Genomic DNA, 15,346 nt, shown 5'->3' with positions numbered 1-15,346 from the left:
CACTTCTGCTGCTCTTGAGTTGTGCTTTTCCGCAAGGTACTGGTTGCCTGCATCAAACCTTTCAGCTGAAACACATTTCGTGTTGAGTCTTCTTGTACAATAAAGTCATCTAACTAAATGCCATTTTCTGTTTTGGTCTTTCTTCTCCCCCGCTGTGGTGTTGCATGCTTGGAAATGGGAATGAACCAGGCACTCACAGTGTCTTCATTTTCTACATTTCTCTCAGAGTCGTAATTGCCATTTTTTTCCAGATGCAATCATCATATAGGGATAAATATTCAGCCAACAGCAGTCAGCAAATTTTTAGGCACTGTTGGCTTTATGCCTGGATAATTTAATATTAGGCCATGTCTGGTCATTGGCACTGAAGATCCAGGTATGTGCGGATGGATGACATTTATCCAATTCAGGCCAATATTCAGCCGTTGACCAGATAAATGAAACCGGACAACAGGGCTAAAGATGGGCACTTATAAGTGCCAACTCCGTCCACGAACCACGCACAACACAGCCAGTTCCAGCATAAGCGGTCAGAGGGGATATTCAGAGGCATTTTCCCCCCTAATTCTAAATATTGGGTTTGCACGTATAACGAGCCAATTAGTGGTGATACTTGGCTTCTTAAAAAGGAATTATTAGCTTTAATTGGATTGATTTAAAATTTATGCACGTGGATTTACATATGGTGCCAGAAAGGGGGCATAGATTCAAAGATCTGCATCACATTTCAGTTGATGCAAATGGACGCCCCTAAAGTTAGTTCCACCTGAGTGTGTATAGATTCACCCTTTTTGTCCTGTCTGTCATAATTAGATTGTAAGCTCTTTTGAGCAGGGACCGATTCTTCCATGCTGCATGCATCTGGTAATGCTATAGAAATGATAAGTAGTTATATAGGGAGTCAATTTTCAAAGGGAATTAGCCATTTACTTATCCATGAGAAGAACAAGTGGGGAAGTGGGATAGACCACGTCAACCTTGAGGTATTTGTATTAATCAACTTAAAATCATAATGCATATAAAATCACATGAAAAAATCCAAATATGTTTTGGAGTATTGTAATCAATGACCCTGTTTGTAACCTCTCTAAGAGTCCTGCTTACTTTTTATTGGTTTACTAGAGTTGTTTTTGAAGTGAGTATTTCCAGCATTGGAGTGACACCTAGTGGACCTATAAATCCCACCCCTGAGGCAGGCCTCCATCAGGAGGCCGAAACACGGACCGTGTCGGGTCATTGATTACAATATTCCAAAATATATTTGGACTTTTTCATGTGATTTTATATGTATTATGATTTTAAGTTGATTAATACAAATAAAGATTGTCTACCCCAAGGCTGACGTGGTCTATCCCACCAGTTCAGAAGCTATACAGTGGAGCTGGGGTGAAAATTTGTCAAACTATCCAGGCCTTATCCATATTCTGAAGGTGCATAGGGAGGGTGAAGCGAGTGGAATTGATCCATTTCCCTCCGCTCCCCCGCCAGCAGCAGTTCTCTTCCTGGGAAGGAAGGGGGGTGGGGGTGGGCGCTGGAAGCATTGTTGGCATCAAACAGGAAGAACAGCAAAGGGGACAGCTGCCATCGTCATCTGAAAATAGGCTCCAGGACCTGTGGCACTAGGTATTTGTCTTTCTAGTTTTGTTTCTTTGCATTTTTCTGTATGTTGGTTCTAGCCAGCATACAGAAGGGAGGGCAAGACTGAAGGCAGGGGAAGAGAATATGGAAGGTGGGAAAGCAGCACGAAATTCCTCCCCCAGACAGACCCCACCCCAGTCTCTCCTCTCTGGATCCATGTTATAGAGTAAGTGTTTGTTCACCCTAATTAGGATAAGCAGCTGCCAGAGTCTGAACAGCTGACTTATAATGTATCTCAAAATAACAACACACAATGTGGCAGGCGGCGAGTGAAGAAAGAAAGAGGGGACACAACCTCCTGCTCTGGGAACATTCTCAAATCATCTCCTCCACCATGAGGACTCAGACTCTGATGAACCTCCTCACAATCGCAGGTAATGTCACCATCGACGCCCATCTTCTCTGCAATTATTTCCCAGTTATCCCAGGCATCTCACAGGGCTTCTTCAAAATATCAGCTACCTGCTTCTTGGCTCGGGGACCCTTTTGGATTTGTTCCAGGGTTTCCTTAGATGTCGAGGCCTCAGAGTTGCAAGAACGAAACTGGAAGATGACCAAGTCTGGAACAGTGGAGTCTTGGAGGTGGTGGGGGTCCAGCGCGGTAAAGTGATTCAAGATGCTGAGAAGTAGGGTAAGAGGCAGCGCGTGGAGGTGAGGGGAATTCTCCAAACAGGTCCACTGCTGAGGAGAAAGAGAAAATGAGGCTACTCGCTTTTACTCCTGCAGTTCTTCACAGTTTACTGTCATCTGCAAATTTAATCTTTTTTGAGATAAGGAGACCAGTATTGAGGTCTCACCATGGAGTAATACAGTCTTAGTCTTATTCCCCATTCCATTCCTAGTATCCTGTTTGCTATTTTGGCAAAAGGTTTCAGCGTATTGTCTGCAATGAATCTAGATCTTTCACATTGAACTAGCTATAAAGATAGGAAAGGCTTTCAAGTGGTCCTTTTTCTGCAGTTATGTCTCAACTTTACTCTAGGACGGTCCCATAGTAGCCAGTTGTGGCTTGGCACTAACTGGGCATTTTCAGGGGCACCACTGAAAATGCCCCCTTAGTCCTGGGCAGACAATTTAAATGGCCAGGAGTCATTTTGAACATCGGGCCAATAATGTCACTTAATTCTTAAATTTATGAGAATAAAATGTGGATTTAGGAGCTTCACATTGGTTTTTCAGTATTAGGCTCCTAAATTTGTGAGCATGACTTTTAGGTACCTAAATTAAATTGAATTTTAAGCAGAAAACATGCTCCTAAGTTTGACAGAAAATAGGACCCGAATTTAGGAGGCTAACATAAATTTATGAGCTTAGCACTTTCTGAATACTGGGCCCATTGAGCCAGTGGGTGCCGACCAAAAATATTCCCATTGTTTAAACCAATTAAATGTATTCACTTGTGAAAAATAACACACTCTCAGCACACTGTTTATTAAGCGTTCTTGCAAGACCGGACGTCCAACAAGTAGGCGCACCCCAGCATATTTTTCCTTCATATTAGATTGTTTATTTTCCCATTCTAACCCCTCCTGTCCACGTGCCCATTGGTTAGGGTAGAGGTGGCTCACATCCTATCATCTTTCTCCTAAACTTCTTCCGTTCTCTCCTTCCCTATTTACATCGCCTACTATTTAATGAGGTTAGAAAAGAGACGGCTGAGGGGGAGATAGGATTGAAGTCTACAAAATCCTGAGTGGAGTAGAACGGGTATAAGTGGATCGATTTTTTACTATGTCAAAAATTACAAAGACTAGGGGGACACTTGAAGTTACAAGGAAATTCTCTTAAAACCAATAGGAAGGAAATATTTTTTCACTCAGAGAATTTGCCTGTGGTTGTGGTAAGAGTGGATAGCGTAGCTGGTTTTAAGAAAGATTTGGACAGTTTCCTGGAGGAAAAGTCCATAGTCTGTTATTGAGACAGACATGGGGGAAGCCATTCCTTGCCCTGGATCGGTAGCATGGAATGTTGCTACTCTTTGGGGTTCCGGAATCTTGCTATTCTTTGGGATTCTGTATGGAATGTTGCTACTCCTTGGGATTCTAGAATCTTGTTACTCTTTGGGATTCCGGAATCTTGCTGTTTCTTGGGATTCTATATGGAATGTTGCTACTCTTTGGGTTTTGGCCAGGTACTAGGGAGCTGGATTAGCCACCGTGAAAACGGGCTACTGGGCTTGATGGACTTTTGGTCTGACCCAGTAAGGCTAGTCTTATGTTCTTTCCAATAAGGGTTCACAGCATAGCTTATATTTCCAGCAGTCACACACTAGTTCTTCCTCACATTTCTGACATCGTGTCTTAGATAAACATTCCTCTTCTTTTTTCATTGCGAGCTGTGCGTGTCTATCTAAGTCTGTGCACTTAGGACGTCTCCGTTGTACACCACTCGTGTTACTATCAAACAAAGTCAACACCGTAATGCACAGTTATGAACAGGCGTGTAGGATTTCTGCTGTAGAACTTTTGACATCAGTTATGCACAGTAATAATTATGATCGTGTAGCAAGAAGGAAACGCTTTTAGGGAACACAGGCCCATAAATTTGGATTTGCTCACACCATTTTTCAGTAGGGGTTCAAAGTGAGTTTCATTTAGGTATTTCCCTGTCCAAAGAAGACTTACAATCTAATTTGTCCTTGAGGCAATGAAAGGTTACAAGGAGCAGCAGTGGGAACCCAGTAAATGTTATTAAAATTCATGAAAGGGAAAGCCCCCCCCCCCTCCCAAGCAGGATTTGCTGCCAGTGGGGCTCACCAAAGGGCCCTCTTTGTGGCTCTTCGTATGAACATTGGAACTATTTCTTTCATTGGGACTGCAATTATTTTAAGCCAAACTATAGAAATTGGGTTTATGAATTTTTTTCTTTCCTAGTATTTGTGGTCATTTCTTCTGATCAATTGTGCTGTGATTCTTTTTCTCCTCAGGCAGTTCATATACCAGATATTTCTGGATAGGTGAGAGACACGTTTTGTAAGAGACCCTCAATATCCCAGAGTGGCTGGTGCCCTCATAGTCTTAAGGCAAGGGCGAGGGACACTATTACTGCTTAAATTTATGGTGGGAAATGTATGATCTATATGAAATCAGGTTCCTGTTATAGATGATATGATAAATGATTAAACCACTGATATTCTTTGCATTAAGGAGTCACAGTTAACAGAATGTGATACATTATTAGTTAATCAATTGTGTAGATGGGATTATTAAGGCTGTACTGAATATTCGTATTCAATTCGGCCCGAATAGTGCCTCAAATACATTATTTATATTAGGCCAAATAGTGATTTAAATTTGAATATGAATGATCTGGGGCTCTACTGTGCTAAACCAATTGATTTCACGCAGGGCTGGTTCAACCTGTGGACCAGATGAGGCAATGGCCTAGGGTGCCAGTGCCAAAATCCTGGTCTAGCATCTCTCCCTCTGCCTGCAGTTTGAAATCCATAGGACAGGAGAGAAAAGAGGAGAAATGGCAAACTAGGATTTTGACATCCTTTATCATCAGTGGAGAGGGGAGGAAGGAGGGGGACTTCAGAAGAGGAGATACTGCATCACCAGTGGGGGGGGAAGAGAGTGGAAAGAAAGATGGTGGCAATGGTAGGGGGGCACCGATAGAAACGTTGGCTCAGGGTACCACTATCCCTTCAGTCGGTCCTGATTTCACATTGATTCTTTTATTATTTGTTACCTTAAAACTTAATGCCTGTTGTTCATATTTAATATCTGTAACCAGCTGAATAATACAATACGCTATTCGGTACGGTTCTAGTGGGGAGGGGGGAGTTATACTTACAAGAAAACCCCTTGGATTTATTTAAATACAATTTGTATGTTTAGAGTAGGAGGGTCATCCAATCATGGCCCTTGCCAGGTCGAGTTTTCAGGATTTCTCAAATGAATATACATGAGATCTATTTGCATACAATGGAAGCAGTGCAAATTCATTGGGGAAATCCTGAAAACCCAACTGGAGTGCTGCCCTTGAGGACCGACATTGGACAACCCTAGTTTAGAGAATTCTGATGTTGCATAAATTAAAAAGAAATGTATCTCTTCAGGATATAATGATTTATCTTCTCTTTGAAAGTGATTGTACTGACCGATTTTAATTGCCATTCTCTCAGCAGGGCAGAGGCAGGGACGCTGCATATTTCCTAGAAGCCATGCAAATCCTAGGGTTTGAACAAGTAGGGAGTGACCCAACCCATGAAAAGGGCAATGTGCTACACCTAGTTTTTGTTCCAAGTGGTTGGGATGGTCAGTAGCATCCTCCCCATGCTCAGACCACTGCGTGCTGACTCTTTCATGCCTAGTGTGGAGTGACACTTGAAAATCCACCATGAAGGAATGCTACTGGATACTGGTTGATAGAAGAGAGAAAAACTTTTTATGGCACAGTCTTCAAGTTGTATAAATCCTCCAAGGGAATTACTGGATTTGATGTGGTAAAGCCTAGAGAAAATTCTGTAGCCCTGATAGAAAAGTGCTGACTTGTGAAATGCCTCAGAGCTGGGGAGAGCTTGAACCAATTGTGCCTAAGGAAATTATCAACATGTTTAAGTCTCTTAAAACAAGCAGTTTCCCTTGATCTCGGTCCTACCTCTGTCTCCTCTCTGCTAAATTTCACAGGTTCCTGTCTCCAGTGTGCTCTTGTCCAATGTCAGAATCAGGAGGAGAAGCTGCTGAGTCATCTGATGGAGAATTACAACAGAGAAATGAGGCCTGCGGAGAAAGAGGGCTATGTGATTGACGTCAACATCAAACTCACTCTCACCAACCTCATTTATCTGGTAGGTAAACTAGAACTCAACTGACCACCCTCTCTATGTCAAGTACAGACCAGCGAGAGGCACGAAAAGAAGCACATGAAGCCTTGAAGTTTTGAGCAACCACATTTCATCACCATCATTTTTCTATCTTAGTTCAATCAATTATATTATCTCGTCTCGATTACTGTAACGCTATCTACCTCGGCATTACAAAAATTTGTCTTCATAGATTACAATTCATTCAGAATACTGCTGCGAAGCTGATCTTTGGAAAACGTAAATTTGACCATGTGACCCCTTTGCTTCAGAGTCTTCATTGGCTCCCGGTTTATTTTAGAATTCAATTGAAATGCGCTTTTATTTCTTTTAAAATTCTACATGATATTTTTAATCCTCTTATTCCTTTATTTTGGAACGTTTACCGATTCTCCTTTGCAAGAGGTAGCCAACAATTTTAAGCTCTCCCTTCCTTCTAAAAAAGGGATTAAAGGAGTCAAGATCTTCAGACAATCTTTGGTCTTTAAACTCTCTCAACTCTGGAATGATCTCCCCCCCCCCCTTTTTTTTTTTAAGGAGCTCCAGTTCATTTCAATTTTTCTGTAAATCTTTAAAAACTACTCTATTTGCCAAACATTTTGAAAATTATTTTTTTTTTAATTTTGCTATTATCTTCTATTTATTATTTGTAAATCATTTCCTGCTTATTTAATTGCTGTAAATCGAGTCGAGCCTTCTCAGAATATGACTTGGTAGACAAAGTTAAACTTTAGTTTACCGTAGTTTAGTTTCTTATCTCTTTAAACACTGAATGGTCAGCACATTTGTGCAGACTTTCATTTCAGCAATGCTAAAGCCTTTATCCCGGTTTCATTTGACCGTCTGCTTTTTATTTTTATTGATTTCTCATGTGGATGGTATTGAACGGCCCCTGATGCAGGCGGGTATGCCGAAACAGAGCCCGTGTCGGATCCATCAATAAATGCTTGGAACTTGAAGGCCCTCTCTCTAGGTGGCCATAAGGCTCTGAATGTGGTAACGGGACCTATGTGTCTTAGCACTTGCAGTTAGCTTAGGGGCCCTTTTAGAAACTGCAGTAAAAAAGGGGGACTTAGTGCATGTTTGTTCCAGCTTGCTACAGCCATTTTTTTCTGCTTGAGTAAAAAGGCCAAGTTTTGTACTTTTTTCAATTAATGGCCACCGCCAATTGGAGTGTGGCTTTTAGTGCATGAGGCCTTATCGCCAATTATTTTGTAGCTTGTAAGAACTGGTCTCCTGCAATCTACTTCTAACTGGTTTCCCAATGAACCGTCTCTCCCCCCCCCCCCCTTACAATCTGTGCAAAACTCTGCTGCACGACTCATCTTCTACCAACCTCACTACACTCATGTCACCCCTCAAACCACACTGGCTCCCTATCCGCCTTTGCACACAGTTCAAGCTCCTATTGCTGACCTACGAGTGGGTTCATTCTGCTGCCCCTCAATCTCTCTCCTTATACACCTCCCAGAGAACTCCGTTCCTCAGAGAAGTCGCTCTTAGCTGTACCTTTCTCCTTTACTGCCAATTCCAGACTTTGTTCTTTTCATCTAGCTGCCCCCTATGCCTGGAATAAACTACATTACATTAGTGATTTCTATTCCGCCAATACCTTGCAGTTCAAGGCGGATTACATAAAAGTTTTCAGAGATTACATAAAAGTTTACAGGAATAGCATAAGAGATGTCATAAGAATTACCAAAGAGTTGTCGAGATCTTAAGGTGGTAAGTGTTGAGTAAATAGAGGCATTTTAGCATTAGTTGAGTAGTTAGAAGCATATTAGAGTATATTAAGGGTGTAGAGTGGGTAGGTGGGGTTTGGGTAGGAACTGGTCGTATTAGATAGCCTTCAATCCATAACCCTACTCTTCTGCCTTCCAACCCAGCCAGCAGATTAACCCTTCCCCTTAACTGTATCCATGTCATCCTGTTTGTCTGTCTTATTTGTTTAGATTGTAAGCTCTTTGGAGCAGGGACTGGTTTTTTTTGTGACTCTGTACAGCACTGCGTGCATCTGGTAGCGCTCTAGAAAGAATTCATAGTAGTAGTGTGAAGAGTTTCAGTCTTTGGAAAGCAGAGCTGAGATTGTGATGTCATAATGCCTCATTCCACCAATAAGAGCCAACCTCATCAGTGATGTCACAATGGCTTGATTGTCCTGTACTCACCTCTGCCTTCCATCCCAGCCAGTAGATTAACCATTCCCCTTAACTGTATCCATGACATCCTGTTTGTCTGTCTATGTCTGTTTAGATTGTAAGCTCTTTGGAGCAGGGACTGTCTTCTTTGTGACTCTGCAGCTCTGCGTACGTCTGGTAGCGCTATAGAAATCATTCATAGCAGTAGTAGTATGTGCTTGCCAAATGCTAGTTGGTTAGTGCCTGGCAATATAGCTACGCTAATCAATTGGAACAGCACGCACCTACTCTCTTCCCCCATCCCACCCCCAGGGGTGAAAAATAAAGTCTATTTTTAAGCACATGGGAAGCCTGCGCAGATGCCAAAATTACCATGGGCTGCCTTTGTGCAGCCCACGGTAGGGCATTTTAAGCTGCGGACCGCACATGTTAGAGCTTACTGCAGACTAGCGAGGTGGATTAGTAACAGTCATAGGAAAACATGCATTCCACAGACTTCTTTGTAATGATTTTCTATATCTCTTTTTTTAACATGCACCTGTCCAGAATGAGAGAGACGAAGCCCTGAAAACGAATGTTTGGATAGATATGGTAAGGAGATTGAGTTCTGTGGCTGGGTTCAGGGAATAATTTACGGAGGGAAATTTACTCTTCTGTGTGTGTGTTTGTTAGGGGGGAGGGAATGGTTAGTGCTGAAGGTTGCAGAGATTTATGATTTTCCTTGGGGTAATGTCTCCAAATGGGATAATTTTGTGCATTATGAAAACCAGGAGATCAATTGTTCTAAAGAAAACTTCATCTCAGCAAAAGGAAAGTTATGGAAAATTATTAAAAGAGGTGAACCCCCCCCCCTCCACTAAAAAAGGTACATTCATAAAAATTACAGAATCAGTGATCTACCAACATAGCATGATTATAATCCTCATAGACCAGGGGTTCTCAATTCAGTCCTGGGGGGACACCCAGCCAGTCATGTTAATATGATATCTATGATAAATTTGCATGCGCTACCTCCATTGTATGCAAACCTATCTCATGCATATTCATTGTGGATTTCCTAAAAATCTGACTAGCTGGGCGTGTCCTGAGGGCTGGGTCAAGAACCCTTGTCATAGACCAATGAAACACTTCTACAAAGATAATCCTTCCAAACAGTGACGCTTAGCTTGTTTTTGAAGTTCTGCCCCTGGGAAAAAGAAAACCTGGACTGCCGACCCCAAGAGTTACAAGATCCCTGTGGCACTCTACAATTCACCATGCACAATTGAGAGAAATGTCCATGAACTCACTTTTCTATTTTTTTAACCAGTTCTCACTCCACAACAGAACATTGCCTCCTATCCCATGGCTTTCTAATTTTGTCAGGAGTCTCTCGTGAGGGTCTTGGTCAAAAGCTTTCTGAAAATCTTAATACACTTCTTCACACCTTAATCCACATGTTTATTCACACCTTCACTATACATACGCATTTAGTTGTACTAATTAAACACAGCAAAATTACAGCATAGTGAATGATGGCAGATAAAGGCCATTTGGCCTATCCAGTCTTCCCATCCTTCCCATCTACTACCACTAATAATAATAATAATAACAGTTTATATACTGCAAGGCCGTAAAGTTCTATGCGGTTTACAATGGTTAAAAATACAACAAAATTGAATCAATCTAAAAAGTTAAAAGCCAGTAACTAAAAAAAACCCTAAAAAGGTCTGATTATTGCATGATAAAATTTTACAAATCAGCTACCTAAGTACTTCAAAAACAGATGTTTTTAGATGTCTCCTAAATTCCCCATAAGTGTCAGTAAGCAAAAGCAATTGTTCTAAATCCTGACCCCATAACGCTACTTGATATGAAAAAAGATTTTGATGATGTTTAAGTTTACATCCTCTAAGACAGGGGTAGGGAACTCCGGTCCTCGAGAGCCGTATTCCAGTTGGGTTTTCAGGATTTCCTCAATAACTATGCACTGAAAGCAGTGCATGCAGATCTCCTGCATATTCATTGGGGAAATCCTGAAAACCCGACTGGAATACGGCTCTCGAGGACCGGAGTTCCCTACCCCTGCTCTAAGAGGATGTGAGTTTCTCTTATGTCTGTTGGTTGCAAAAGAGAAAAGCTCCATTATATATTTGGGAGCTAAACCAAACAAAGCCTTAAAACAGAAGCCACCAAACTTAAACTTCACCCGCGCCTCCATTGGCAGCCAATGAAGTACTCGATAGGAGGGTGTTACGTGATCGTATTTCTTCAGCCTGACCGCCGCATTTTGTACTATTCGCAATCGTTGCATATTCTTCTGGGAAACTGCCAAATAGGCAATATTGCAGTAATCAAGCTGGCTTAGTATAAGAGACTGTACCAAAACTCTAAATGATGAAACCTCAAAATACGCCCTAACGGACGGAAGCTTCCAAAGAGGAAAGAAACCCTTTCTGACCAAAGAGTCCACCTGGTCCTTCACAGTCAAACCCTGGTAGATTGAATAGGATAGCTAAGTTTATTGATACACATTGATGTTTTAGTATCAAACGGGTGAGGTGATGAATTAAGCTCTAGTCTAAATTCAATCATCCATTGCTCCATCAAATTTAACCCTTACATAAGAACATAAGAAGTGGCCTCCGCTGGGTCAGACCAGGGGTCCATCGCGCCCAGCAGTCCGCTCCCGCGGCAGCCCATCAGGTCCATGACCTGTAAGTGATCCTTTGTCTAAAACCTTTCAATCCCCATTTTTCTTCTATCTGTACCCTTCCATAATCCTATCTCTACCTCTATTTATATCCCTCAATCCCCTTATCCTTCAGGAACTTGTCCAAACCCTCTTTGAATCCCCTTAATGTGCTCTGTCCTATCACATCCTCCGGAAGCGCATTCCAGGTGAAGAAAAATTTCCTAGCATTGGTTCTAAACCTGTTCCCTTTCAATTTCTCAGAGTGCCCCCTTGTTCTTGTAGTTCCCAATAGGCTGAAGAACCTGTCCCTTTCCACCTTCTCTATGCCCTTCATGATCTTGTAAGTCTCTATCATGTCTCCTCTGAGTCTCCGCTTCTCCAGGGTGAAGAGCCCCAGCCTTTCTAGCCTGTCTGCATATGAAAGGTTTTCCATACCTTTTATCATTTTTGTCGCTCTTCTGTGAACCCTCTCAAGTATCTCCATGTCCTTCTTTAGGTACGGCGACCAATATTGGACACAGTATTCCAGATGCGGGCGCACCAGAGGTAGCAAATGGCATACTGATCGTAAAATCATCTGTGTAACTATTATCCCTTCTTCTCCACCGGGAGACTATAACATGCGTTTGATAAAGACATTTTTCCTTCAATAACTCCCTTTCACCTTCATCCTATGACAGAGACTCACCTCATATGCATTTATGCTACGAAGTCTTGATCCTAGCTCCTCTTTTCTGCCTTTCTGCAATCTTTAAGTCTGTCCCCTATGCTTTATGGCAACGACCACTGACCGTTTCAGTAGCTGCTCCCTGGACTGATTCCATCCTGTTATATCTAAATAAGACTTGTACAGAAGTAAAGGTGATGGGACTTTTTTTCTGTGAGGTTTATTCAATCAAAGCAGTTTGCACGGGGCAACAAAGTGTTACGTGACTTGTCCAGAGTCACAAGGAGCTGCAGTGGGAATCCTCAGGGTGCTGAGGCAGCTGCTCTAAATCACAGGCCACTCCTCTCGCATTCTTCTGGCTTTTACTAGCATCTTTTCTACCTGATTGGCACCATAATGTCATCAGATACAATCACCCCCAAGTACCCCTCTTTCGTGTGCATCCGTATTTCAGTCATTAAATCTTAGCTGCCAATTCTGGACCATTTTTTAAGCTTTGCTAGATCCCTCTTCATGTTATCCATATGATCAGGGATGTCTGTCTTATTACAGATTTTAGTATCATCTGCAAAGAAGTAAATCTTACCAGTAATATTACTTACAAAAATGTTAAGAAGAACTGGTCCAAGAACCCCGAACCTTGACTTACATCCCTTTCCTCAGAATGAGCTCCATTTACCCCTATGTCACCTTCCACTCAACCAGTTTCTAACCCAGTCCATCCCTTTGGGACCCAAACCGAGGGCACTCAGTTTATTTATAAATCACCTGTACAGAGCTGTGTTAAAGGCTTTGCTAAAATCTAAGTATCAAAACAACAAAAAAACCAAAGGTCCAACTTCGTCTGCAGTGAAAAAACAGACCAGAGCAAACAAACCAAAACTGCAGACTTGTACACGGTGCAGGCAAATTTTATTTTGACAAATAAATCTTAACTAAAAACCTTTTACCAGACGGGGGACCCAACACGGTCCGTGTTTCGGACAACCTTCATCAGGGGTGTGACGAACTTGTAGTGCATTTCGGAGATTCACTGGTGTGCTACCAAACGCTATTTTTCCAGGCTTCTTTTTGTGATATTTTTCTCTTTACCTTTATTACCATGGACCCCTAATGAAGGTTGTCCGAAACACGGACCGTGTTGGGTCCCCCGTCTGGTAAAAGGTTTTTAGTTAAGATTTATTTGACAAAATAAAATTTGCCTGCACCGTGTACAAGTCTGCAGTTTTGGTTTGTTTGCTAAAATCTAAGTATGCCACATTTCGCATTGTCCCTCAATCCAACTGTCTAGTCACCCAAAGAAATGAATCAGATTTGTCTGACAACCATACATCAAAAACTACAGTGAATGCTGCTTCTGAGCGCCATCCAACGGAAAGACAGGGATCTTCAATACAGGAAGCAGCGTGTCAAACCTTAAGTTTCAGCTTGTTCAGTGCAGTCAGTCGGTTGTGAGCTACGGTTGAGAGAAGGTGTGCTGTAAATCATGGATCACGAACAACACGAGATTTTGTTTCAAACTGCCAAAAAGTGCTAATGAAACACAGAAAATGTTAAAATTAATTCATGGTGATGTTACAGTGACCATGAAGATGGTTTACAAGTGGTTCGATCCATTTCATAATGGTTGTGAATCGGTTGAAGATGACTTTCAACATCAAAAACCCAAGAGAATGTTGAAAGTGTAAGCGATTGACTATTAGGGAAATTCCTGAGCATCGGAATATCTCTTAGGGTTCCATTCAAAACATTTTAACAACAGATTTAAACATGAAGCAACCTGAGAAATCCTCCATCCTGAAAACACTCTGTGTCATATATCGCTTCTGGGACAGCAATTTCTGTCAAAAACATTACGGTATGTCCTCATCCACCTTATTCACTGGATCAGGCACTGTCTGACTTCTGGCTCTTCCCCAAAGTCAAAAGGACCATGAAAGGTAAATGTTTTGAATCGATTCAGGACATCGAGGCAGCCACAACAGTGCAACTAAAGACACTCACGAAAGGACTTACAGAAAATGGCATGAAAGATGGGATAAGTGTGTTCGAAGTGCAGTGGATTGATGGCAATGTGTCTTTTACTGTAATTATTTTTTTTATTTAAACATTCACCGTATTTTTTGATCACACCTCATAGTTGATGCACACACACACACACACATATATATATCTATCTTTGGATTGATTTCTCTAATTAGAGATTTTTTAAATTTGCATCAGTTCTTTTTCAAGCTTAAACTATCTTTCCCCTCGTTAAAAGGCATTATCTAAGCAGGATAATTAGGGAAATCTCTTTTCTTCAAAATCACTGAGCTTTGGAATAACCTTCCTGCCCTGCTGCGGAATCTGGGCTCCTTCCAATTATTCCAAAAGCATCTGAAAACATGGCTATTCTCAAAACTGTAAATTTTGCTACCCTCTTTATAATCACTAACTCTTATTAGGTTTTTCCTTCTTTATATTAAAGGTCCTGTAAACTGTGCCGAGCTCTATCTTTATGGAGAGGATAAACTTAAGGTTTCGTTTAGTTTAGTTTCTGTGTAAGACTTGAGATTTTGTGTCGACAGTGAGTGAGAATTGTTTATCCTGAGAAGGTTTGGTGCTGAATGTGAGAGAGGTTTGTGGTTCTATATGAGAAGCCACAGCATTGTATATCATTTTTCAGTAGGGGGTGAGAGATGAAACAAATCTTTTTAAGGCGCGTGTTTATTTTCCATTATGAAAAATGTTCAAATTTTGTGGTAAATCACCTTTGGCAAACCATTAGTTTGATAAGCCGGGTTATGAATTCATCGGAATCTGAAAGTTTTGCTGTTGTTAACAGAAATTTTACTTGTAGCTGGGGTCAATTTCTTTAGCTGCTGCGGAGAGGTAGAAAGATCTTCAGAAAGTGCTTGTATATCCAATGTGTGTGTTAATTCTTTTTTTCTTCTGAAAGAAATGGAGTGATTACCGACTTGTGTGGAACCCTGAGGACTTCGATGGAATCACTCTCCTTGTGATCCCCTCCAAACTGGTGTGGCTTCCAGACATCGTGCTGGAAAACAAGTAAGCTCTTCATCCACCCTTGAGCTGGCTTTCTTTTTCCCCCATTTATGGACCCTTTCCCAGAGTAAATATAGCGCCTAAATACCTAGAAGGTTTACATAAAATGAAAAACATTTGTACAAACGCTTCAAAGGAAATAACATTAATAATAAAAATAACAGGAGACCATCAAAAAGGACATACTATAGAAAGGGGAAAACGGTAAGAGGATACATCATTTAAATTTAGGGGGGGAGGGACAAACCAAAAGGGTGGGAAAGGAACTTGAAGGAATCGAGGGTGCAGCAAGAGGCCTAGTAGGAAGAGCAATGCTGACAGCAATTATTCATGGGTTGAAGACATACTTTAAATAATGAATGCGTCTTGGAACA

At 41.5% G+C, this 15,346-nt stretch overlaps 1 protein-coding gene across 1 annotated transcript in view; it reads left to right on the top strand.

Moving 5' to 3' along the window:
• The first annotated feature begins 1,909 nt into the window (after window positions 1–1,909).
• The window catches only part of CHRNG (cholinergic receptor nicotinic gamma subunit), a 29,449-nt gene continuing 16,012 nt past the window's right edge, over window positions 1,910–15,346 (top strand). Inside the window, exons 1-4 of the mRNA XM_033959360.1 lie at window positions 1,910–2,012; window positions 6,270–6,430; window positions 9,130–9,174; window positions 14,866–14,975. Coding sequence (XP_033815251.1) covers window positions 1,973–2,012; window positions 6,270–6,430; window positions 9,130–9,174; window positions 14,866–14,975 — 356 coding nt within the window. The 5' untranslated portion in view covers window positions 1,910–1,972. The remainder of the gene's footprint in view (window positions 2,013–6,269; window positions 6,431–9,129; window positions 9,175–14,865; window positions 14,976–15,346) is intronic.

The sequence above is a fragment of the Geotrypetes seraphini genome, chromosome 9, assembly GCF_902459505.1.
Source record: "Geotrypetes seraphini chromosome 9, aGeoSer1.1, whole genome shotgun sequence".
NCBI lineage: Eukaryota > Metazoa > Chordata > Amphibia > Gymnophiona > Dermophiidae > Geotrypetes > Geotrypetes seraphini.
This window is presented reverse-complemented; position numbering and strand designations above follow the sequence as displayed.